The sequence below is a fragment of the Pithys albifrons genome, chromosome 25 (genome assembly GCF_047495875.1).
Source record: "Pithys albifrons albifrons isolate INPA30051 chromosome 25, PitAlb_v1, whole genome shotgun sequence".
Lineage (NCBI taxonomy): Eukaryota > Metazoa > Chordata > Aves > Passeriformes > Thamnophilidae > Pithys > Pithys albifrons.
Window position 1 is genome coordinate 1,034,570 of NC_092482.1, and position 25,619 is coordinate 1,060,188.

Sequence of the window (25,619 nt, forward strand, 5' to 3'; positions counted from 1 at the left end):
AGGACTCCAGGCGTGGCTGTGGGACCGTTATTCCAGCCCAGCCGGACAAGGGACCGGACAGCCCTGGACAGCCTGCGCCAGCCGCGCTGGCACACCGTGGACCGCAGGTACCGGGGCGTTGTGGGGAGCTCTGGAAATCTGGGGGGACAAGGCACGGGGAACATGCAGGTCTTGCCCCAGCTGGTGTCTGTCTTTGCACCCATTCCTGGGGAGCGAGTCCTGAGCACAGCCATTGCCTGGGGACACCTGTGACAGGGCTGAGCTGGGCTGGCACTGTCTGTACACCCTCCCATGAGTGGGGACAATGTGGTGCATTTGGGAATGGTGGGAGGATGGAGAGCTGGAGGGGCTGTGCTGCCTCTGGGGCCCGACCTCAGGGTCACGGCATCCCCCCAGCGCTGACCCCGCTCCCGCAGCACGGCCATGGGTGAGTGGGGCTTCCTGAGCTCCCTGCTGGACGCCGTGCAGGAGCACTCGCCCATGGTGGGCCGGTTCTGGCTGGTGGTGATGCTCCTCTTCCGCATCCTGGTCCTGGCCACCGTGGGCAGCGACGTCTTTGAGGACGAGCAGGAGGAGTTTGTGTGTAACACGCAGCAGCCGGGCTGCAAACCCGTGTGCTACGATGCCGCCTTCCCCATCTCCCACTATCGCTTCCTTGTCTTCCACGTCGTCGTGCTCTCGGCGCCCGCCGCCCTCTTCGTCATCTTCGCCGTGCACCAGGCGGCCAAGCCGGGGCACGAGGGTGCCCCTGGGCAGCGCGCCCGTCGCCTCCAGCCCTTCTACGTGGGCAGTGTGGTGGTCCGGATCGCTGCCGAGCTGGGCTTCCTGCTGGGCCAGGCCCTGCTCTATGGCTTCAGGGTGCAGCCGCTCTTCGTGTGCCGCCGCCGGCCCTGCCCGCACCGCGTCGACTGCTTCGTGTCGCGCCCCACCGAGAAAACCGTCTTCATCCACTTCTACTTCGTGGTGGGACTGGTCTCGGCGCTGCTCAGCCTGGCCGAGCTCGCCCACCTCCTGCACAAGGGCCCCCCGGCGCGGCCCGGCTGCTGCCACCGGCCACAGGAGCGGGGCCTGGCACCCGGGCAGCCCGCGGGCACTGCGGGGGAGCCACATTGTCCCCCGGCACGGGGGGACCTCACCGTGTAACCCAGCCCGGGCTGCCACTGCTGCCACAAGCTGTGGCCATTCTCAGCCTGGCTATGCCAGGGAAGCCAGGCTGGGCTGTGCTGGGCCGTGCCCTGTGTCCTCAGTGTCCACAGTTCCTGTTATGGGTGTTGGATGGGCCTCACCCAGCAGCTGCTGGAAAAAAAACTATGGACAAAAGGAAAACAAACAGGTCCCATCCCTGTGCAGGGGCAGGTACATCCCTGACACCTCCAGCCCAGCACGAGGGAGCCAGGGTTGCCCCACACCCTGTGATGGTGGTGTCACGAATGCTCTGGGGCTGGCCCTGGGCAGTGGGGGACACAATTGTGGCATCAGGAATGGGAAGGACAGAGGTCTTGGGATGTTGGGGGGTTCCCAAAGGGTTCTGCCCCGGCCGAGCCTTTGGGGATGGCCAGAGCCAGAGCAGATGGGGGGGTGGGGGGGGAGGGCAGATTCCGGGGGACCCTCCTGCACCAAAGAACCCCCCTCAGGCAGGACTGGGGGTGCCACAGCCTGAGCATCTCCTCCCTCCTCCCCTGGTACCCCACAACAAGAACGAGACAGGCACTAGAATAAATAAACTTTATTCTGGAGCCAGCCCCCACCCGTACCCCCTCCCCGTCCTCCCCGTGCCGGCAGGGCCGGGCCCCCTCCCCGCGAGGCCGGGGCTGGCACCGCCACGTGCCCCCCTGCAGCCCCCTCCCCGCATGGGGGGTCCGGGGCAGGGCCCGCCCGGTGCCCCCCGACTCTAAATCCACTAAAATCTCAACAACAACAAAAAAAAAATTTAATAATAATAAACCGTGTGCCCCCCCACCTCCCCCGGCAGCGCCCGCCGTGCCCCCTCCACCTGCACAGGCCTAAAAACCCCTCCAAACTTTTACAAAGGTTTTAAAACGTATTTATAGATATTTATAGATATTTATATATATATACTTTGCTTTCTTTTCTCTTTTAAATGACTCTGCTTCCTCGGCGTGCGGGGCTGGCCGGGCCCCCCCGTGGCGGCCGGGGCGGGCTGGGGGTGGCTCGGTGGTCGCGGTCCCGCGGGTGCTGGTGCTGGTGGGGCCGGGGCGTCCCCGGGGCCGCGCCCGAGGGGCCCCACGCCCTGAAATGTGACTCAACCAACGCGCTGGGCCCGGGGCTGGGGGGGTCCCCGCGGGGGCCGCTCCGGCGCGGGGGCTGCGAGGAGTCCGCCCCCGGGGGGGCTGCAGCCGGGCCGGGCGCGGGGCCCTCCGTGCTCCGGCCACGCCGGGCTCTGTCCTGCTGCGCCGGGCGCGGGTCACGGCGAGTGCGTGGCCGGGCTGCTGCGGTTGGAGCTGGGCGAGAGGCTGGGGCTGCAGCTGCCCGGGGGGGGCCCCAGGCTGCCCCCACGGGGGCCACCTGCCTGTCCCCCCAGCGTGTCCATGCCCTCCGAATTCTCCAGCATCTCCTGGATGAGAGGTGGCATCGAGCCCGGGATCTCCATCTTCAGAGTGATCACCCGCTCGGCGCCTGCGGGAGGGTCGGGGTCAGCAGGGCACTGCCAGCACCCCCAAACTGGCACCCAAAAACCGGGACACCCAAGCCAACACCCCCAAACTGACACCCCTCACCTGCACTGGTGCATGGATGCTGAGGACAAGGGATATGGTCACATCCCCAGCATCCCTGGAAGATGCAGTGCAGGGGGTGTCCCCCCAGTCTTTATCCCCTGCAGGGGATGCTGAGTTGACCTGGAGCCCCCTCAATGTCCTTGGGATGCTCCCTTGGGACCCAGAGCCACAGGAGTGGCCACTCCCCCCATCAGCCTCACCCTTGGCGCTGATGCTGCGCAGGTCCGTGATCTTCATGAGCATCTTGGGGAACATGTGGGGCTTATTGGGCCTCCTCTTCCTCACATAGATCTTCAGCGCCTCCAGCAGCGGCTCCTGCAGCTTGTCCACCTTGTCGGGCTGCTCCAGGTCCTGGCGGTCTGGGGAGGGGGCACACAGTGGTTGGGGGCAGCAGCACATCCTGGCATTCCCCCTCGCCCCCCAGTTCAGCCCAGCCCCTGCAGGGTCACCATTTGGGCTCCGTTTGGGGTCTCCTTGCTCAGGCACTGGGTGCCCACCCCTGCGCCCCCAGCCCAGCACCCACCTCCGCAGATGAGGCAGATGGCACTGAGCAGCCCCGTCTCGGCATCGTCCATCTCCAGCGGCAGCAGCTGGTTGGCGAAGGCGAAGACCAGGTCGGTGAGGGGCCCGAACCCCGCGTTGTGCATCTGCGTGCGGTTCAGCGTCAGCCCGTCCGAGAAGGTCATGGTGTCCTGCTCCGGTGTGTAGCGCGTGCAGATCCGCAGGATCTGGGGGTGAGGCCAGGGGGGCTCAGTCTGAGGTCCCCTCCCCATCCCTGTCCCCACCCCTGTGCCCACACTCACCAGGATGTCGAGGCAGGCGGCTTTGAGGAGGGTGATCTGGTCAGCGATGGTGAGCGTGGTGAAGCCGGGGAGCTGCTTGGCGAACTCCACCGTCTTGATGATGCACTTGGTGGACAACTCGCTGAACTTGTCCCACAGGTCGATGTCCAGGGACACCCGCTGCTCCGAGCTGTTGTTCTGCAGTGGGAGGGGGCGGTGAGGGCACGGAGGGGGTGCCACCCTCCCCAGCCCCTCAGGACCCCCTGGGGCCCCCACCACTCACCGTAGTGTATTTGCCGAGCTGGCAGAGTGCGGGGAAGGTCTCCTGGTGGGCTTTGCGCACCTTCTCGATGAGCTCCTCCACCTCAGGTGTGATGATGTAGCTCTCCGAGCACTCCGGCTTGGGCACATCCTTCTTCTTCTTGTTCCGGTCATTGCGGACGGCTGTGGGGACAGCAGGGTCAGGGCCACCTGTCCCCAAGGCCACCTAGCCCTGCTGCCACCAATGGGCACACACATGGTGACAAGCATCCAGTGGAGCCACCAGACCCACAGATTCCTTTAAACAACCCCAAAGTCATTAGGAGTAATTAGGGGTGATCCTGCACCCCTGGGGGGGCACCTGCCTTGCCATGGGGACAGTGCTCTGCTCTGCAAGGCCAACACAGTAGAGAAGGACCCCAGGGACAGAAATGGCAGCTGAGCCATCATGCTGGGTGAGGGGCCCATGGAAGGGATCCAGGGGTAGCAGCTGGGAGCAGCCCCCATCCCATGGGGCTCAGCCTCTGTGGCCTGGGGGGGCCAGGACCCCCTTAGGTGCAGGGTGAGCCCCTGAAATGCTGAAACCCCTGGCAGTGCCTGGCCCCCCCAGCTTCTGCCAGCCCCTCTCGGGGGTCCCAGGCCCCCAGGGGCCGGCAGATGGGGCAGGACTCAGGGAGGCAGCTGCGCCCAGCAGCACAGGCCCCCGGGCACCCACGGTGGGGGCACAGCCGGGCACCATGACAACTGCCAGCAGAGCCAGGAGGCCTCATCAGCATCATTTATCTCTGACATTATCAATCACACGTTGCCCGGGCAACTGACGGGCGGTGACACAGTCCCAGGGGGTCCCCATCCCTCCAGGTCCTCATGGGGCACATGGTGGGGGCTGCTGGGATGGCCCATCATACCCAGAGACCCCCTGATGGGGAAACCAGGCAGGGTGCCCCCAACATTGTCCCATTCTGTTCCCATCACTGGCCCCATCCCAGCCCTGGTCTCCATCCTGTCCCCATCCCCATCCCCATCCCCACTCCCATCCCTACTCACACTCCTTGGACATTCCAACCTCGAAGCACTTCTGGAGCCGGCAGTACTGGCACCGGTTGCGCGTCACCTTGTTGATGATGCAGTTCTTGTCCCGGTGGCACGTGTACACCATGTTCTTCTGGATGCTGCGGCGGAAGAAGCCCTGGGGACCCCCCACAGCCTGGTCAGTGCCTGGCACAGGCACCCCAGGGACCCCAGGGAGCTGTGGGGCCTGTGGGGCCGGCAGGGACAGGGGCAGCGCTCACCTTGCAGCCCTCGCAGGCGCTCACCCCGTAGTGGTACCCCGAGGACTTGTCCTGGCACACAAAGCAGGGCTTGTAGATGCGGGGCAGGGGCGGGGGCGAGGGCGGGCTGGGCACGATCTCCTCTGAGCTGGTGCTCTGCGTCTCCACCGCTGTGGGGAAGGGGTTGGCACTCAGGGCACGGAGCCCCCCCAGACAGGGACCCCCCACCCTGCGCCCCAAAGCTCCTCCCTGGCTTTGGGGGTCCCGGCAGCCCCAGCCCAGCACTGCCCACCCCGGCCCTGGCGCCAGGTCGAGTGGGGCCAGCGGGGAGAGGACGTGAGCTGGGAAGATGCAACGTGACATTTCCAGGTCATGGAGACGATGTGGAATTCAGGCAGACAAAAAAACGGGAAAAAAAAGCAAAGAAAAGGGCTGGGATCCCAGGAGACCCCAGTCTGGGCGGCACTGCCAGTGCATGAGGAGACACTGGGGTGCAGAGGCAAAGAGGGCACATCCCTGAGGGCAGCCCCTGCCACCATGTGCTGCAATGGCCCTGCGAGCATGGGGGACACAGCCAGTGCCCCCTGCACCCCAAAACCTGGGGGGGCGTTGCTGTCAATTTTCCTGCACCCCAAAACCTCATGGGGTGTGCCTGTTCCCCTCCAGCACCCCAAACCCTGGTTAGGATGTGCCTGTTCCCCCTGCTGCACCCCAAAACCTCATGGGGCATTCGTGCTCCCTTCCTGCACCTGAAAACCTTGTGGCATGTGCCAGGTCTCTCCTGTCCCACCAGGATCCCCCAGACAAGCCCCAATTCCCATTCCACTGCAGCCCTGGCAGTGGGAGGGCTCTCACAGTTGGAGTACCCCCAGCACTGGGGGGGCTCTCACAGTTGGGGTGCCCCCAGGCCGGGGCACAGCCAGGCAGGGGTTAAAGAGCTCCCCGGCTGCTCCGGGATGTTTGCGAATGTTTTTCTGCAGCGGAGCCAAGCGAACCAGTCAAACAGGATATTAAAGGCCGGGCCCGGCGGGGGGAGCCCAGGTCCCCCTCCCCGCCCCGCCGGCCCCTGCACCCCAAAAGGGGCCCCAGGGCCGCCAGAGTCCCCTGGGCACGGGGAGCCGCAGGGAGCCCCGGCCAGGGACACCCACCCCGCGGGAGGGGTCCCAGGGGGAATCCGGGTGGGATGGATGGGGGTCCCCAGCCCGGCTGTGCCACCGGCCCCTTGCCAAAGGCCACGGGTGCAGATGGGGCCAGGGAGGAGACAACGCGACAAAACCACCCCTGGCACTTGTCCCCAGGCTCCAGCAGGGACGGGCGAGCGTGTGGGGTGTGACAAGAGTGTGCGGGGCACGAGCGGGGTGGGAGGGTGGGATATGGGGAGTGGGACAGGAGGGGAGCGTGTGGGGCTGGATGTGGGTGTGCAGGAAGGGATATGAGTGTGCAGGGTGGGATGTGGGGGTGCAGGGTGGGATGTGGGTGGGTAGGGTGGGATGTGGGTGGGTGTGCAGGGTGGGATGTGGGTGGGTGTGCAGGGTGGGACGCGGGCGCGGGGGCGAGCGTGCCGGGCAGAGCTCCCGGGCGGCGCTGAATAAATCACCGCTGCCACTCGAGGGAGAGGAGCCATTAAAGTGACTGAGCGAACGTCGTCTATAATTTATCGCCTCTTTTATATAATTTAAGAACTTCCTCGTGGAGAGCTGCACTCACAAAACGCGGATTTGACAAGATTCTGATGTGCTCGGTGCAGAGGGGGAGGGGACCGGCTCCCCCCGCGTCCCTGCGCTGGCAGAGCTGCGCCAGCACCCCGGGAATCCCCTGCCACCCCCGGCACCAGCACAGGCTCTGCGGTGCCACCGCGGAGGGCACAGGCACACGGGCACAGCCGCCAGCCCGGCCGGCTGCCCAGGAGCCCCTCATGGTGGCATCAGGCCTGGGTGCCCTTCAGGTCCCTGGGGAGGGCACAGAGCAGCACCCAAAGGCGCTGAGCGGGCAGGATGGGTGCAAACCTCCCACGGGGCTCGGTCAGGGGGTGCAGCTGGGGACACAGGGGACCTCAGGGCCCCGGCTCGCCCCCTCCCCCGCCGGCTGCCCCCGCAGCAGGGGGACCCCCGCGCTCCCCCGGCCGCGGCCGCTCCAGCTGCAGACCAGATGCTGCGGCTCCGCCGCGAACGCGCCGCCCCCGCCCGCGGCCCCACCGGCCGCTTCCTGCCCGCGCCGGGGGACCTCGGGGCACCCCGACACCCGCACCCCCGCCCTGGCGTGGGAAAGCGCCCGCGGGGACACCCCGCGTGCCAGAGCCCGGGGGGACACCCGGGCCGCGCCGCCGCCACCCCCGCCGGCTCCGGGACAAACCCGCCGGGGAGCGGGGACGGGGAGTGGGGATGGGGCACGGCGGGGGGCACCGGGGGTCCCCGCGAGTGGCAGTGCCATGCCAGCGGTCACAGCCCCCACAGGAGGGTGGGCGCCCACCGAGGGCTTCCCTGCGGATGAGGATCCCACGTGCCCCAGATTCCTGAGCCTCTGCAGGAGAAGGGGGAGGGAAGAGGGTCCCGGGAGCCGTGGGGCGCCCCAGTCGCGGGGTGCCCAGCCCTGTCCATGTGCCACCAGTCACTGCCGGGGCCCCATGGGGCATCCTGCCCAGAACTCGGGCTCTGCCCCGTGCCAGCACCGGGGTCTGTGCTCCCCAAAACCCAGACACACCCATCTGTGACCCACAGCTCCTGCCAGGCCATGTGAGGCCACCCTGCACCCAGCAGGGTGGTGGTGCCACACACAATGCAACCCACACAGCCCCCAAAGCCCCCACGGCACCCCAAAACCCTCTCTGCAGCACACAGCCCCACATGGGCAGGGGTGCCCACTCCCTCATGGGCTCCCACAAGCCTTTCTGTACCCCTCGAGGGCTGCCTTGTGCCTCAGTCTCCTTGCCCGTGGTGTGGCAGTGGCCTCAGCCCCACTGCAGGTGTGGGTGGGCTCCCTGTGCCCTCCGGGGCAGCTCTGCCCCCTGTGCCAGTGCAACACTGTCCCCCTGGGCAGGGCAGTGCCGGGCCAGCTGCCAGCACTGCTGGGCCAGCGGGCACAGCCACAGCTGCCCCTGGGGACACTGAGGCACAGCACGGCTGCCCCAGCACCACCAAGCCCTGCCACAGGCTGGCACCCCCAGGCTGGGGAGACATGGGTGACGTCGGGCACGAGGCACCGTGCCAGGGAGTCCCGCCAGCGCCCGCTGCCCACACGCCCGCGGGGTCACGGTCACCATGACCAGGGCCCCGAGGTGCCCCGGCATGGGCAGGGAACGCGCGTCCACCCAGGGCTGTGGCCCACGGGGAGGGGGTCCAAGGGGACACAAAGGGGGACAAACAACCCCCAGCTGCCCAGCTCAGCACAGTCGGAGCCAGGGGACCCTGCGCTAAGGGGTGGCACTGCAGCCCAGGACCCCTGCCCACCCTGCCTCGGGGGCAGCCCACCCCAGGGGCAGCAGGACACTCGCGTGTCCCCAGCACAGACAAAGGCCCCTCGGCCGCGCTCGGTGCCAGCGCAAAGGTCGAGCGGCCCCGAGACAATGAGGGGAGAGAGACGGGGAGGCCACAGCCACACACCCTCCACACAGCGCCCGCCACCCACCCCACGATGGGCCGCCCACGATGGAACCCCTGTCCTTATCGGGGGGGAAGTCCCACGGAGGAGGACCCTCCCCAGGCCCTTGTGGTGGCTCCTGGGTGCCAGGGCACCAGCTGCCCACTGTGGGGGCACAGGACCCCTCCAGCCCTCCCTGAACCTCACTCATCCCCCATGCCGTGGGCACAAAGCACAGCAGGGCTCCACATTCCCCGTGGGAGGGCACTCCTCAGGCTGGCCGGCACTTGGGGGTGCTGCCCGTGCCCCCCGCTGCCCACCCGGGTAACAGCGATGTCCTCGCACCCCCTGTGCTACCCCTCAGCACAGAGCACGGGACGGGGGGGACCCACGGGGGACACCGGGCCGTGACCCCTCAGGGACACACACAGGGCAGGATCCCGCTGGAGGGAACAGGGCTGGCCGGGCCCCACATCCACACCCAGGACCCCCCGGCCCAGGGTGGGGAGGCCAGGCTGGGGCTCCCCCTCGCCCGGGCAGGAGCGGCGGCTCCGTCTGTAGTTAATTGGATTTTCCCGGAGCCTTTATCAGGAGGGAGCGAAATTCCCGGCGGAGACGGCGCTGCCCGGACGGCGCTGCGGGGGCGAGAGGCGACCCCACGGCCCCCCCTCCCCGCGCTCGGCCCGGGGTCCCCCTGCCCCGAAATACGGGCGGGGGCGTTCCAGGGGCCCCGCGATGTGCGCAGGGAGCGAGTGGGGAGGGGGCTCGAGGGGAGATGAGCCCCGCACCCCCGAGCCCAGCACCCAGCTCAGCCTCGTGCCCGAGCCCCCGCACCCAGCCCCGCTCCCCGCACCCAGCCCCGCAGCCCCCCGCGCCCCGCCCGGGTTTGGGGGCCGCTCCCCCGGCCCGATGCGGCGCGAGGGGCCCGTCCGCCCCCGGCCCGGGTACCTACAGCGGCCGGAGCTGCTCCAGGGCGGGGGGCGGCGGGGGGCGCAGCCCCGGGGGCCCGGCCCGTAGAAATCCATGCGGAGGAAGGGGCCGGGGGGCAGCCCCGCCACCGCCGCGCCCTCGTACATGGCCCCGGGGCGGCGGGGGCGGCTCCCCCGGCCGGGGCGGCCCCGGGCGCTCAGTGCCCCCCGCCGCGCCCCCGGGGCGCCCCGCGCCGCGCGTCCATCGCCCCGCGGAGCGGCCCCGCCGCTCGCTCCGCGCCCGGGCGGCGGGAGGAGGAGGAGAACGACGAGAGGGAGGAGGAGGAGGAAAAGGAGGAGGACGAGGAGGAGGAGGCGGGGGGAGGGGAGGAAGGCGCAGCCCCGCCGGCTCTGCGGCTCCGCCAGCCCCGGTCCCTCCCGGCACCCGCCGCCTCCCCGCGCTTAACCCGCTCCGCGCCGCGGGGCCGCCCCGCACCCGCACCCGCACCGGGGGGGACACGGACACGAGACACCGACACGCGGAACGGGGGTGGCGGGGAGCGGGGGAGGGAACATGGACATGCAGGGGGGGCGAGAATGCAGTGCGGGCACGGACACACGGGATGGGACGGACACGCGTGGGGACGCGGGAGGGGACACGGACACGCAGGATGAAAAGGAACACGCAGGGGGACAAGGACACGCGGGGGAGAACTGGACACAGGGAGCGGGTACAGACACGCAAGAGGAAAGGGACACGCAGGGGGACACGGACACGCGAAGGGACACTGACACGCGGGGCAGCGCCACGCGGGAGCAGGAGGAGAAGGGGCTCCCGGCGGGTCGGGGAGGGGCTCGGGGCCTGCCCGGTGGAGAGGGGCGGGGGCTGGGGGTCCCGGGGGGGTCCCGGGGGCTGCCCGGCGGCGCAGCTCATTTGCCTAATGGGATGCGGGTGAACTGCGGGTGAACCCGTGGGAAGGGCTCACCTCGGCCTGACCCCCGGCACCCCCCCGAGGGGATGTGCGTGCCTGTGTACATGCGTGTGCATGTGTGTTCATGCGTGTTCTTGCTGTGTGATGCGTGTTTGCATCCCCACAGCAGTAGGGCCACGTGTGTTCCCAATACACGGCTGCACAGGGAGGTGTGTGTGCATGCACAGGGCTGCCTGTGTGCACACGTGTGTGTGCAACCCCCCTGCACACACATGGACATGTGTGTGACACCGTGTCCCACCGAGCACAGGAGCAGCTGAGCATGTGAACACACATGTGCGTGTCTATCCCTCTGTATCTGTGTGTGTTGCACCACGTGCCACCACTCCCCACCACGCTGCCCCTGCACACAGGTCCCAGCTGGAGGTGACACCCTGAACCAAGGAGCCCCGAGCGGTGACAGCGCTGCCCACGCAGAGCAGGGACAGTCACACGCCAAGGACAGGCCCCGGGGGTGCCACTTCCCGCCGCAGCGGTGACAGTGGTGCCCCCCCTCCCACTCCATGGTGGGCACACGGCCCCTGCCGTGCCACAGCCCCCACACTGCCAACCCCAGGGGTGCCCCTGGAGGGGAGGAGCCCCCCTGAACCCCCACAGGAAGATCACACACGTGGGCACGGCTGGACACAGGAGGGAGGATGTGGGCACTGCCACACACGCCAGCCCTGCACGGGGACATGCAGCAAGCAGGGAGGGCACACGGGATGTGCATGTGTGTGCATGTGTGTGCATGTGCACACCAGCGAGCACACATATGGCATTGTATGCACACACACACCCCCATGACCATGCACACACACTCCTGGTGCCAAGGGCCCTCTCCAACACACCCACAGGCCCCAGCCCTGCACATGCCAACATGAGCAGTCAGGGCCGCCTGCTTTTACTTCCAACTTGCTCCCCAAAGAGAGGGGGAAAGGGGAGGAACTAAAAAAAGCCTTTGGAAAAGGCCAGAGGCATCTGCATCTGCATGTGTGTGTGTGTGTGTTTGTGTGTGCCACACATATGTACATGCATGTGTGTGGTTGTGCATGAGTGTGGCTGTGTGTGTGCATGTGTGTGGCTCTGACTGCATATGTGTGTGCATGTGTGTGGCTGTACATGCATGCGTGTGTAGCTGTGCATGTACATATGTGTGTCCGTCTGTCCGTGTCTGTGTGCCCATGTGTGTGTGCCCGTGTGTGCGTGTCTGTGTGCCCGTGTGTGTGCCCGTGTGTGTGTCCGTCTGTCCGTGTCTGTGTGCCCGTGTGTGTGTCCATGTGTGCGTGTCTGTGTGTCTGTGTGCCCGTGTGTGTGTCCGTGTGTGTGTGTCCGTCTGTCCGTGTCTGTGTGCCCGTGTGTGTGTCCATGTGTGCGTGTCTGTGTGTCTGTGTGCCCGTGTGTGTGTCCGTGTGTGTGTGTCCATCTGTCCGTGTCTGTGTGCCCGTGTGTGTGCCCATGTGTGCGTGTCTGTGTGCCCGTGTGTGCGTGTCTGTGTGTCTGTGTGCCCATGTGTGCGTGTCTGTGTGCCCGTGTGTGCGTGTCTGTGTGTCTGTGTGTCCGTGTGTGCGTGTCTGTGTGTCTGTGTGCCCGTGTGTGTGCCCATGTGTGTGTGTCTGTGTGCCCGTGTGTGTGCCCGTGTGTCCATGTCTGTGTGTCCGTGTGTCCGTGTGTGCGTGTCTGTGTGTCTGTGTGTCCGTGTGTGCGTGCGGGGCCGCGCAGCGCGGCAGCGCCTGTTTAAATAATAATGGCAAGTCGGGCTTTGCTTAGCCAGCAGGTTTCGAACAAAAGCCCAGCGCTGCTCCAACTTCCTGCAGCGAACATGACAAATGTCTGCTCTGACTCATTTACCAGCGCTGGAAAGAATGTGGCTGCGACGGAGGGGACGGTGGAGGGGACCCGGCGGTGGCACCGCGGCCGGGCTGTGCCCGACACCGGCGGCCGCCCCGACCCACAGCGCTTCCCGACCCGCAGCGCTTCCTGCACCGCTTCCCACATCCCTTCCCGTCCCGCATCCCCTCCCGTCCCGCGTCGGCGGCAACAGGAAGAAACAGAGACTAAAAAAAAAAAAAACCGCCTTAATTCCAGAGCCAAGAGGAACTGGGCGAGGGGACACCCCGCACGCAGCCCCGCGGTGTGCGGGGGACGGGGACAGCCATATCACCCCACCATCGGCCTGGCGACACGCAAAGGGGCTCCCTCCAGCCCCGCATCCTCCTGGCGCCACCGCCAGGGCGATGCTCCGGGGGGACACAAGGTGCCCCCAAAGGCTGAATGGAAACATAACCCCTACAGCCCCCGGGGACCGCACAGGGATTCATCCCGCTGTGCCCGGAGGGGGCGGCTTTGGGAGGGCAGCGCCACAGCCCGCACGGCCCATCAGGGATGCCCAGGACCCGCACCAAGCCCCCCAGCCCAGCCTGGGGTACGGGCTGTTGGCCGCGGCCCCTTCCCCCATCGCCACGCCGGCACCTCGGGGCCCCGCAGCCCCCCGGCCCCGCAGCCCCCGCAGCCCCCCTCTCACCCGCCCACTTCAAAAGACCCCATTTATCCCCTTCAGCCGCTTTTGAGCCCGGCGAATTCCCGGCTGGAGCAGCGGCTCCCCCCGGCCCCTGACAGTGATAGAGGAGCCTCCGCCTAATGGGCTTTCCCAGGCCGGGGGCCCAGCGCTCATCAATCTTGCCGGGATCGCGGGGCTGGGGGGGCCGGGCGTGCCCACCCCGCACATCGCACCCGCACGGCTCCCACCCCGAGTGGGCCCCGCGGCCCCCACCCGCGGCCCCCGGCCTGCAGGGAGCACGTTTTGCTCATTAATTTTTAAAAATTAATTAATTATGGGGCGCTGCGGGGGAGCGGCTGCGGCGCGGAGGAAACCGGAGCCAGCGGGTTGGGTGACAGGCCAGCCCGGGCGCGGGGCCCGTCCGGGGCACGGGGGTCCCGCTGCCCAGCCCGGCCTGGGAACCAGGGCGAGGGAGGGCCAGGGGCCAGCACTGGGCAAGGGGAGGGCACCCCGAGGGGCCACTGAGCCCCCAGGGGCAGGGATGAAGGCACAGGGACAGCCCTGGCACTGCCACATGCACTGGCATGTGTGTACACACCTGGCACAGGTGTCCCTGCACTGCATGTGGTATTAACACACAGGCACAGCAGGCACTGACACAGACACACACATGTGGCATGGGCATGCACACCCCACACAGCCACAGCTATGCACAGAGGGGCACAGCAGGCACCAACACACACACACACACACACACACACACACATGACACAGGCGTGCACACCCCACACAGCCACAGCTATGCACAGAGGGGCACAGCAGGCACCAACACACACACACACACACATGACACAGGCATGCACACCCCACACAGCCACAGCTATGCACAGAGGGGCACAGCAGGCACCAACACACACACACACACACATGACACAGGCATGCACACCCCACACAGCCACAGCTATGCCCAGAGGGGCACAGCAGGCACCAACACACACACACACACACACACACACATGACACAGGCATGCACACCCCACACAGCCACAGCTATGCACACAGGGGCACAGCAGGCACCAACACACACACACACACACACACACACACACACACACACACACACATATGACACAGGCGTGCACACCCCACACAGCCACAGCTGTGCACAGAGGGGCACAGCACGCACCAACACACACACACATGACACAGGTGTGCACACCCCACATGACCACGGCTGTGCACACACACACACGCTGGCACTGCCAGCAGCACTGCCACAGACACGCAGCTCCACACGCACACACACACCCCCCACAGCGGGCACAAGCGGGCACACACATGCACACCCATCATGTGAGCACACACCTGCCCACGTGCAGCTCCCAACACACCAGACCCCCATCTCAGCACCCACGGACCCTCTGAGGCATCCAGTCGAACCTTGGGGGGATCTGCACCCCCAGGACAGCCCAGCTGGATCAGTCCTCTGTCTGCACAGCTGCAACACATCTGGCAAGGGTGGGCCAGTGGTGGGGCCGGACATGTGTGAGCAGGGGTGGAGGGACCAGGCCCCCCCACAGCCCTCCCAGAGGGCCACAGACACCAGCACTCCCCTGCCAGCCACAGCGCCAGGAGTGAGAGCAGCGGCACTGTAGGACACCCCAATACTGCAGGGCCTACACAAACAGGTCACCCACCAGGCTCTGTCGGTGCTACAGGAGGGACAGACACAGTGGCCCCACCCCTGGCACCTCCCAGGACCCTGAGCACACAGTGAAGGACAGGAAGAAATTGAGGCACAGTTCACCCATCTGCCAGCAGTCCCAGGGCACCCTCCAGCTGTGCCTACAGTAGCCCTGTCCCCAGTGTCAGGGAAGTGGGGGACACAGGTGGCCTCCTCAGCCTGTTCCCACACGCTGGGAATGGCCCTAGAGCCAGCGCGGGGGAGTGGCCCCACCCGCTGACACCCAGTCGCTGAACTGGTCCCACTGGGTCCCACCGCCGCCGGGGCGGCTCTGGCGGGGGACAGCACCCAGGGCTGGCCCTGCCCGGACCTGCACCAGCCCCTGGGGGCAAGGATGGGCCGGGGGGGGGGCACACCACACCCCGACCCACAGGGTTCTCCCCGACAGCGGGCGCCGCGGGGCACTCAGTGCCACATTGCTTGGGAACAAGCACGGGCACCGACCCACCGTGGGGCCAGGAAGGGAAGGGGTCCCACAGCCACCCCCCTGCACCCAAGGGGACATCCAGGGAAACTGAGGCACACCCAGGGGTGCTGGTTCCGGGGGACCCCGGGTGGGATCCCACCTCCAGAGGCTCCCAGCCACCGTCACGGCAGGCGGTGATTACCAGGGCCGTGATGGACGACCCTGTCAGGGGGAAATGGAATCGGGAGCAGCCGCGATGATGATCGCCTTCATCGCCTTCATCGCCTCCATCGCCTCCATCGCCTCTCCCACGGCGGCCCCCAGTGAACAAAGAGCCACCGCGGGGACATGGCACCCCCCGAGCCCCCGGCACCCAGCCCAGCCACAGTGGGCACAGGGACACCCTCACCAGGGCCCACGGGGCCGTTAATAACCGGGGTATAAAACAGCCACTAATGAAGGTGGCCGTGCCACCACAATTAATAACACACAGCCTGGCGTGGCCACTGCCCGCTGCCTGCCTCGGTGTCCCCAGCAGCACCCACAGGAACATACGGGGAGAAGTACCCAGAGTTTGTGGCACAGAACCAGTGCCCCCCAGACACAGCTCCCCACGGATGTGGCTGAGAGCGCCTTGTCCCCAGTGTCACTGCCCCAGGACAGGTCATGGACCAGTGTTAGAGCAGTAGCCTGGGATTGACACCCACATCTCACGCTGGGGCAGATCCTGGCACGGAGGGGCCCCACACGCCTCCCCAGCCCTGGGGGTCCCACCAACCCCCACGGGGCCATGGTACTCACTGGCAGGTGACGGGGTGCTGTATCCACTGACAGGGAGCTGGTGCTGGATGCCGGCCAAGGTGCTGGGGGGCGAGAGCCCTCCCAGCATGTGTGGGAAGAAGAAGGCATAGGGGGGCACAGGGTAGCCATTGAGGTGCCCCCCGCCCGGCGTGGGGCAGGAGCTGCTGTTGCTGGCCATGGTGGGGGTCTCCAGTGCAGGGGGGCTCTCAGGTGCGGGGGGCGGGTGGCGAGCAGAGCATGGGGCCCGCGGGTGCCCCACGGCCGGGCTGTCCTCGCTGGTGATGCTGGTCCTGTGGGGGGAGCAGACAGGACAGTCAGCAGAGGGGCTGGCACCCCTGACCCCCACCCTGCTGGGCCCCCCACCATCCCTGCCTCAGTTTCCCCAGGCCCACATCCCCTGCTGGCCCCAGGAGGGCGCAGCCGGCCGGGCCCGGGGCTGCCCACGGGATTAACGCCGATCCCTCCGATTAACGACACCGGGACGGCGGCACCGGCAGGCGCAGCTCGCTAATCCTGGCTTAGCAGTGAGGGGGGGACGAGGGGACGGTGTGGGGACGGCCTGGGGACACTGTGGCCCCACAGGGCACCCCCTTGGACCAGGGGCCACATCACAGCCCCAAACCTGCTCCCCCAGGCCTGGCACAGGAGTGGGAGGTCACACGCGGGTCTCGGGGGGCAGCACCCTGTGCCCCATCCCAGGGGTCTGTGAGGCAGCTGGGGGCAGGGGGGGACACGGGCACAGCAGGGTCCCCTGAGGACAGCGGCTCTGCTCCAGCCCAGCTCTGCCGTCATGGCCACTCACCGCCCTGGCTCTGCTGCCCTGACGCCTGCGCTGAGTGAGGGCCTCATCCACCCTGCCTTGGGCAGGAGGGGCTCAGCCACCCTGGCACCAGCACTGGGGGTCTCAGACCCCTGGAACCGGCACCGAGGGGCTCAGCCCAGCCATCCATGCAGGACTGGGCTCTGCCGTCGCGGCACAGCCCCCACCCCGTGCCATGTGCCAGGCCGAGCCGAGTCCTGGCAGCTCCCACGTCAGGCCAGTGGGCACGGACCCCTCGTGCCGGGCCGGTCGGGGGGCGGTGGGGAGGGGGCGCGGGGCTTTCACAATCCCGGGCTGGCTGTTTATTTAAGCGCTGGCGCGGGGCCCGGCGGGGGCTGTTTATTTGCCGAGAGTGCTGGCTCCCGGCCCCGCGGAGGCGGAAAAGGATCCAGAGGAACAAGGCTGGGCCGCCCGGCAAGGCGCTGGGGAGGGGCCGGGATGGGCACGGCCCTGCCCGCCCCCCCAGCACCCAGCTGGGGGCACTCACTGCAGGCAGGACCCCCGTTCTCCCAGCTCACACCAGTACCCACAGTCCCAGCGCTGCCCCCCACCCGTGGGGAGACCCACAGTCCAGCCACCCCAGGGTGGGCACCCAGCAGTGGCTGCGTGGGGGTCACATCCTCTCCAGCTCAGGTTGCCCCAGTGCATGTTGGATTCCCATGGGCACCACCGGGCACGGTGCCAGCCGGACGCTGGGTCAGCATCTGCCCAGGGACAGCCCAAGCGTGGGGTCCCCACATGGCACTGCAGGGACCCCTGCCCGTGGTGTGTGGGGCTGCCCATGGTCCCCCCGGCTAGGCCACGGCCCCCAAGTCGTGCTGCCCGGGGGGAGCCGAGCGAGGGAGGCGCGGGAAGAACTGTTTATGTTTGCCGGTGCCAAGTGCTTGCCGGGCACCGTGCCAGCCACGCCGGGGCCCAATTACTCAACCCACTCCAGCCCCCCCGCACACTGCCGGCCTGGGACAGAGCGAGGCCAACACCACCAGGCTGGTCACTGTGGACCCCAACCCAGCCAGCAGCCCCCCAGCCCCTGCTCCACAGGGCCAGCAGAGCCCAGGAGGCTCCAGGGATCCTGGTCCTGTTCCTGGGGGTTCAGGTGGGCAGGAGAAGCTCCCATGGGACCATGTGCCGGCACAGCCCCTGGCACATGGCTGCTCCCCAGCTTGGGGATCCTGGGCATCCCAAATGTGGGTCCTGGGTGTTCCAAATGGAGGTGTTGGGTGTCCTGGCCAAGCTGTGCTCCCAGAGTGCTGCAGGCAGAGCTGGGGGCCAGGGGCTGTGCAGCCCCTCGGCAGGGCCCACGCTCTCCCGCCCCGATGCCTTTTCCTCCAGTCCCCGCAGGAGCTGGACAGGGCCTGGAGCTTCCTGGAATCCAGCGGCTCGTTCCAGCCCCGTGGAAAACGCTGCCGCGGGGCCCGGGCCAAATCCAGCCACGAGGAACCTCCCGCCCAGGCCGGGGGTGGCCCTCGGGAGCGGACGGACGGACACACGGACACGCAGACCAGAGCTGTTCCCAGGGCTGGCAGCAATGCAGCTGGGGGGGACACAGCCTGGGGAGGACACAGCCAGGGGACATGACTCGGGGGGACACAGTCTGGGGTGATGTAGCTGGGGGGACACAGCTGGGGGGGACATGGCTGCCCAAGCCACCAGCCCACCATGACCCCAAAGAGGGCACAAAGCCCACTATGCACACCCAGACAGGCTATGAAGCACTGGCACAGCTCTTCGAGAGACCCCTTCCAAAAAGGCAGCCCTCCACAGTGACTCCAGGGGACCCCCCAGGCTGTGTTCAGTGCCCACAGCCCCCACCCTGCTCCCCCATGTTCTGGCAAGGCCAACACCAATTGCAGAGGGACTGGGATCAGCACGGCACCATGGCACCCCCTCCCCACTGCCCACCCTGGCCAGCTGCACCCCCGTCCCACCCAGGGGCTACGTGAACCCCCCCCCCCAGTGCAGGCAGCACCCCCAGCCCTGGAGCCCACGTCACACCCCCAAACCCAGCTGCGCTTCCTGCCGGGGCACACGGCGATGGCAGCGGATGTGACACGCCGGTGAGCGGGGGCACCGCCCTGGCCTCCTCAGCAGTGGGGGCAAGCGGGGTTGGGGGTGCTCAAGGGTGCCTGGCAGGGCAGTGGGCAGCAACCCAGCCCTTCCTGTCATGCCGGCGGGCACCGCGCTCCCGACCGCAGCTTCCCCTCGCCACTCTCGATTCCCAGGCAGGCAGGTTTCAGTTCAGCCCTGGCCCAGTTGCCACAGCCCCCTGTCACCCCACAGCCCGTCACTGTTCCCCTGTCAACCCCAGAGCCTGTCACCCCGTTGACCTGCAACCTCATTCCCAGCACCCCAGGCCCTGCCACCCCAGTCCCTTGCCCCTGGTGACACCACCATGTCCACCATCCCAGCACCCTGCACTCCCCAAACCTGGCAGAAGCTGCTGCCCGTGTCCCCCATCCTCACGGGGACAGGCGACGGGGACCTCCCAGTGCCAGACTGCCCCCGTGGTGTGTGGGCAGAGCAGGGGGTGCTGTGCTGGGGTAGGGGGGCACAGAGTGGCAGCCCCCGGCAGGGCAGGAAGCGCCTGAGGAGCCTCTGCGGTCACAGCCTGTGGTTTCCTCGCTGCCGGCAGAGCCAGCCCGGGGTGGCCTCGCACGCGAGGGCAATGGCCTGGCTGGCCCCGCTGCCCCCCACCACCACCGCCCCCCCGGCCCTCCCGGGGCAGCCAGCGCCGTGCAGGGAGGGCGAGGTGCCCCCCTGGCAGGGCCGCTGAGCGAGACCCCCTCCTGTATCCCCAAAGCTCCCGACAGTGAGTCACCGTCACGTTTCTCACGTCCCCGGGCAGGCGTGAATCATGCCCAGCCTGCGGCACGGCCAGAGCCAGCGGCACACGCTCGGCCAGGCAGCCTGTACCACAGTCAGGGCTGCTGGGACCAGCAATGGGGGCGTGCTGGGGCCAGGGCACACCCCTGGACCTGCACCCCACTGCTCCTCAGGGCCAGGGGCACATCCAGGGGCTCACTCAGCCCCACCACAGGTCCCTGGGCAGCACTGGTGACACCCTGCAGCCACCACCCTCAGCGGGCCACCGCCACTCCTCAGGCATGGACACGGGGCCAGGGACCCTGAGACCGCCTGCAGGGACAGCGTTCATGCCAGCAGGGATGGCATCCACTGGCCTCCCCACGCCGTGGGGGCACACAGGACCCCAAGCTGTGGCCACCGGCCTCTGCTGTGGGTCCTTGCCCCAGCACCCCACATCCCACTGCCACCGAGAGCCACAAACTGAAATTCCACCTGTCGCGGCCGCGCCGACTCCGGTTACGCCGGGAACGCGCCGCTCCGGTTACACATCCCGCACCCACCGCCAGACACACCATTCTTCTGCAGGAACAGGTGCCCCGGCCCCCACCATGGCCCCCAGAATGGCCACGGCTGTGCCACACCACCACCGGCACCGCTCCGGCCTGGCTGTGCTATGTGTGCCATGCGAGGCACAGGCCAGTCCCAAAGGCCCAGTGGTGTCTGGGCCACTGTGACCCACCAGCCCCTCAGCCCGTGGGGTGGCCCCACAGCACCCTGGGGACCCTCACCCACACCCACCCTGCCCATACAGAGGACACTCCCCGGCAGGCACAGCCCGATGCCCACCCTGCATCCCAACCCTCAGGAGGAGCACAGGGACCTGCAGACCCAGGGGTGCCCCATCCCAGGGGTCCCGGGGTGTCCCGTTCCGGCTGCCCGTGGGCTCGGGCCGGCAGCGGGATGGATGGATGGTGCCCTGGCAGCCGCTCACGGTTGTTTTTAGCCGAGGCTGCGGCGGCAGCCGGCGCCCTGGGAATGGCGTGCCGGGAACAGCGCGGCCCCAGACAGCCCTCGCTGGCTCGGCGACAGCCGGCAGACAAGTGCAGCTGGCACGGGGCCGCTCGGGACACGGCGCGGGGACCCGGCGGCCGTGCGACACCTCCGGACACCGGGGTTTGGTGGCACCGTGCCCCCGGGCTGGGCAGGCCATGGGGAGCCGGGACCTGGAGCACCTGGGGGGGCAAAACCGCTCTGTGCCGCAGCCACCACGACCCACCGTGTCGCGATCGGGCTGGCTGCGGGCGGCCGTGTGTCACTGCCACGTCCCCTTGCCATGTCCCCTGTCACAGCCTGGCAGCCGGGGCTCAGCGGGGACAGCGGAGGCCACAGCGGGCGCACGCGGCCCCTCGCCGGGCCCTGCCACGAGCCACCCCCCGCTAAGCCGCCTCCAGCCGCAGGGAGATTAACCCATTTTCTGTAATCAGCACATGTGTCGCCGCAGATACGATCGCACCCCCCGCGCCCCCCCTGGGGCTGGCACTGCCAGGGGGCCCCACGGCGTGGGGCACCTCGGGGCTCCCGGCACACACCACAGAGGACACGCAGCTCCACCAGCCCCAACGAGCTGCAGCAGCACCCCAAAAAGGGCTGGGGACCCCCAGAGCCCAGCACCCCCTTGGTGGCAGCGCTGGCATCGGTGCTGGACGCTGCCAGAACGGTGGCTCAGGGCACCAGGCACGGCCAGCGCAGCCGAGTGTGGCACGTTGTCACACCAGAACCTCCTGGCTATAAATAGCCCCGGAGCGGCGGGCTGGTGAATCCCAGCGCCGCAGGGCAGGCGGTGGCACGGCTGTCCCCAAGCGCCGCGGCCGCGACGCCGCTCCTGCCACAGGGACCGACCGCAGGGAGACGGCGGGTGTGTGAGCACAGCTGGGTGATGCCAGGCATCCCTGTGGGATGGGGCAGCCACGGGCACTGCCCCGCTCCTGCCACCCCGCTGGCGGTGCCCGTGTCACCACGTCACCCGGGGGGCTGCGAGCGAAGGGTGACAGGGACAGAATCCCACCGGGGCACCCGCGGGCATCCCTGCTGCGGGCACCCCCGGGAGCAGGCGCGTCCCACACCGGAGCAAGGTCACCCCCAAGGGCAGGGTGGGGGCCCACGGGTGACATATGGCCCGGAGCGGTGGCCGCGGGGCCGCTAAGCCACCACCGAGCCGTCACCCGCTAATCCCGGCGCGGGGCTGGCGGTGGGGCCGCACCCGGAGCCGCCACCGGGACCCGCCCGGCACCCCCGGGGCGGGGAACCCCCCGTGTCCCCCCGGCACCCTCCGTGCTGCGGGGCCGCCACGCCACCACCGGGGTCAAAGGTCGGCGGCACAGATTTGGGGTACACGGGCACAGATTTGGGGGACACAAACAGAGATTTTGGGGACACAAGCAGAGATTTTGGGAGACAAAGACACCGATCTGGGGGACAGGCACGGATTTGGCCCTGCCCGGTGCCCCCGGCCCGGGGCGCTGCTGCCCGTGCCCCGGGGGGGTGTCCCCGCTGTCGGGGCTGCGCACCCCGGGGATGGCACCCCCCGCCCCCGCAGCCCCCGGGGCAGCCGGCGGTGTCCCCCCCGCGCCCTGCCCGGCCCCGCCGCCCCCCGCCCGCTCCCCCGGGCCCCCCGCCCGCCGCCGCCCTGTCAGCCGCGCAGAGCGATGGCTTCCTCCGCCCGCCGGCCAGGAAACGGCGCAGACGCCGCTCCCGCCCCCCGGCCCCGGCCCCCGCCGCCCCCCGCGCTCCCGGCCCCGCTCCCCGCCGGGCCCGGCCCCGCCGCACCCGCACCGGGAAAGGGGAAGCGGCCCCGGCCCCCCCGCCCCGGGGCACGGCGGGGATGTGGCTGCTCCGCGCACCGGCGGCACGGGGGGGCCGGTAATCCCGGGGAAGCACCTCAGCACCGCGCTCTGCCCCGGGCCCGGGGGCACCGGAGCCCCCGCCGGGGTGGGGGCGGCGCGGCCGCTCGGAGCGCCCGGGCGGTCGGTACCGGGAGGGGGGACTCCTGCACCCCGCGCCCGACGTGGGAAGGGGGGCAAAGGCACAACCGCGAACCGGCGGCGGCCCCGGCGCTCCCGGCAGCGCCAGCCCGGCGGGTCCCTCCGCCCCCGCGGGATCCCCGGGATCGCCCGGATCCCCCGGTACCGGACGGGGATCCCCAGAGGCGGTACCGGAGCCGCACCAAGACCCTCCCTCCCCGCCGCCCTACGGGTGGCTCCGGGGCCTCTCATTACCTGCTCAAGGGACGCTCCAACCCCGAGATCCTCAAGCCCGGGTCGCTCCCGGTGGCGGCTGCATGGCGGCGGCACCGGGGGCGGGGGGCGCGGGGGGGCTCAGCGCGGCTCAGAGCGGTGGGGGGGGGCGGGCCGGGGGCTCCCGGGGGGGGTTCACCGAGCGGCGGCCGCGGCCATTGCGAGTCATGTGCTCGCGGGGAAACTTTACCCGGGGCTGGGCCGGGCGGGGCGGCGGCGGCGGCGGCGGCGGCGGCGGCGGCGGAGGGCGGGGGGGGGCGGCGGGAGGCCCCGCCCCTCCGCCTGGGCCACGCCCCCAGACCGCGCGCCAGCCAATGAGACGTCGCCGGGGGCGGGGCGTGGGCGGGGCCGGCGCCGCTTTGTAACCCTTTGAAGTCACCAGAAAGCGGAAGGGGAGAAAGTGGGTGCGCGCGCCGCGGCGGGGGGGGGGGCTCTTAAAGGGGCCGCGCACCGCGAGCTCGGAGCCCCTCGTGCCCCTCCTCCCCCCCCCAAACACAGGAGGGGCTGCTCTGACACCCCCCCAGCCCCCACACCCCTCCCCTCCTTCCCTGCCGCTACACAGCGTGCCCACCCACCCCTGCCCCGTGTGGGTGATTGGGGCACCCATGTGAGGGAAAACACCGGGGTGGGGAAGGGGGGGCAGAGGGATGGGGAGAACAGGGGTGGGGAGTCCCTGGGCTGCCCCTCCAGGCTCAGCGGGGAAGGGGCACCCATGGGGGTGTAGAGTGTCTGCACCCAAGGGGGATCCCCTGGTGGTCTCTCTGTCAGGGATGGGCACGTGGACACGGACCGGGACACGGGCACAGGGTCCAGCCACAGACCCGGGAGGCCAGAGGGGGCACCGAGGGCCCACGGGCACCGCCCGGCCCCTGCGGTACGAGGGCTGTGGGGACACGTGTGAAGGTGCAGCCTCAGCACAGCCCGTGGGGGTCCCGCTGCCCCCACACTGCCCAGGAGCCCTATGGGACCCCCAGGGTGCCCGTCGGGCCCTGCAACACCCACGTGGGAGGGTGGGCCCGGTGGGACCCCCGGTGATGTTCCCACACCTCAGTGTCCCCCATGTGCCCAGCAGGGCAGGTGGGACACGCCGGGCCAGGCCCAGGCTGGCCCCCTCCGGGCACCTCGAGGCCTTGGCGAGGCCCCGGCGCCGCCACCGCGTGCTCAGCCCACAGGAATGTGCCAAATCACTGCCAGATGTGGCTGCGGCCGCCCCGACCCCCCCGTGGGTACCCCCGAGCACCCCCCCCACGGCCCAGCCCTCCCCCAGCCCGGCCCTGCCCGGCCCTGCCACCCAGGCCCGGCCTGTGCCGCGGCGTCGTGGTGCCGACGCCAGGCCATGGGACGGGCAGGGCGGCGGTGCCAGGGCGTGGCAGGAGGTGCCAGGGGATGGCATGGCCGTGTCCCCGACCCGCAGAGGCGTCTCGGCCCTCGCCCAGCATGGCGGGGTCGTGTGGGGTCCTGCCCCGCACCCCCGGCCCCGGTGCCAGGCGGGAGCACCCGAGCGGAAAGGCGCTGTCAGATGGAATCTGGGTGCCGGCGGTGACGGCGCGGCGGGAGGCGGCCGTGCCCGCCACGTGGCCGCTTATGTAAGGAGAGTGCAAGGGAGGACAGCGAGGCGGCCGGGGCACCGGGGACACCGCCGAGGGACGCCGGGGACACCGCCGCGCCCACGGGCGGCTGCGCGGCCGGACACGCGCCCGCGGCGCTGCCACGGCACAGCTGGCACTGCCCAACCCGTGGGCACGGCACGTGTGTGCGGGGATGGGGGACACGGACACACGTGCGGCAGGGCAGGGGGCACGGGGCAGGGCAGCCCCTCGGCCTCCCCATGCCGGTGTCCCCGGGTGTCCCCTGGCCACGCTGTCCCCGCCGTGGCGCTGCCATCCCCGCGGTGACGAACGGCTCCGGCGGCGGCTCCGGCACCCACGCGCCGCATCCAGCTGCGCCATTGATTTTTCATCCACTGCGGCAGAGAGCAGAGCCAGGGCTGGCACTGGCACAGCCAGCGGGCCTCTGTGCCCTGCGCTCTCCTGCTGTCCCTGTCCCCACCTGCACAGCCAGGACGCTCTGGGGACACTGATGGGACTGGGGACCCCCCAACCCCGCCGTGGGGTGCCCACCATGGCCTGTCTGACCCAACCGTGGGAGTGCCACCGTGCTCTGCCTGCACTCGCTGTGCCACTGTCACCTCACTCAGCACCATGGTGGGCACAGGGGTGGCTGGGGCCAGGGTAGCTGGGGCCACACGGGGCAGGGGGGCTCTGTTGTGCCCACTTGCGTCACCACCACAGCCCCACAGCCCCACACACTGCCAGGCACTTCCTTCCTGACACCGTCACCCTGTGCCACGTCCCATGTGCCGTGTCCCCACGCCGTGGGGCTGCGTCACTCCCCGGGGCTGGCACAGGGCAGGGCACAGCTGCCATGGCGTGGGGGGAGCCAGGAACCCCTGGGCAGTCCACGCCCAGCCCAGCTCTGCCCACGGGCAGGAGGATGCCAGCACAGCCCCACGGCCTGGTGGCAGAGCCACGGTGCCTGCTGATCTCACGGCGTGGGCAGGGACAGGGACAGGGTGCCCCCAGCCCTGCCATGGTGAGGGCGCAGGGACACGGCACAGAGCAGGCACAGCCTGGGCTGACCCCACTGCCACCACACACATCCGACACATGGCAGTGCCAGCTATAAATAGTGCCTGGCAGCGTGGGCTGAGCCTGCCCAGGGTTCCCAGACCCCCCCGGGTTCC

General features: G+C 69.1%; 2 protein-coding genes across 2 annotated transcripts; one reads left to right on the forward strand and one right to left on the reverse strand.

The window, feature by feature from the left end:
• GJD3 (gap junction protein delta 3) lies at positions 1 to 1,143 on the forward strand. Its single transcript, XM_071577517.1, has 2 exons — positions 1 to 106; positions 407 to 1,143. The coding sequence occupies exon 2, from the start codon at positions 424 to 426 to the stop codon at positions 1,141 to 1,143; it is 720 nt and encodes a 239-aa protein (XP_071433618.1). The 5' UTR covers positions 1 to 106; positions 407 to 423.
• A 628-nt stretch (positions 1,144 to 1,771) lies between these two features.
• On the reverse strand, positions 1,772 to 23,047 carry RARA (retinoic acid receptor alpha). Its single transcript, XM_071577105.1, is given in 11 exon segments — positions 1,772 to 2,408; positions 2,410 to 2,488; positions 2,491 to 2,637; positions 2,939 to 3,097; positions 3,262 to 3,466; positions 3,542 to 3,718; positions 3,804 to 3,964; positions 4,829 to 4,970; positions 5,074 to 5,222; positions 15,959 to 16,248; positions 22,859 to 23,047. Coding segments are annotated over 10 exon segments (1,542 nt in total). The 5' UTR covers positions 16,137 to 16,248; positions 22,859 to 23,047; the 3' UTR covers positions 1,772 to 2,263.
• Positions 23,048 to 25,619: the final 2,572 nt, after the last annotated feature.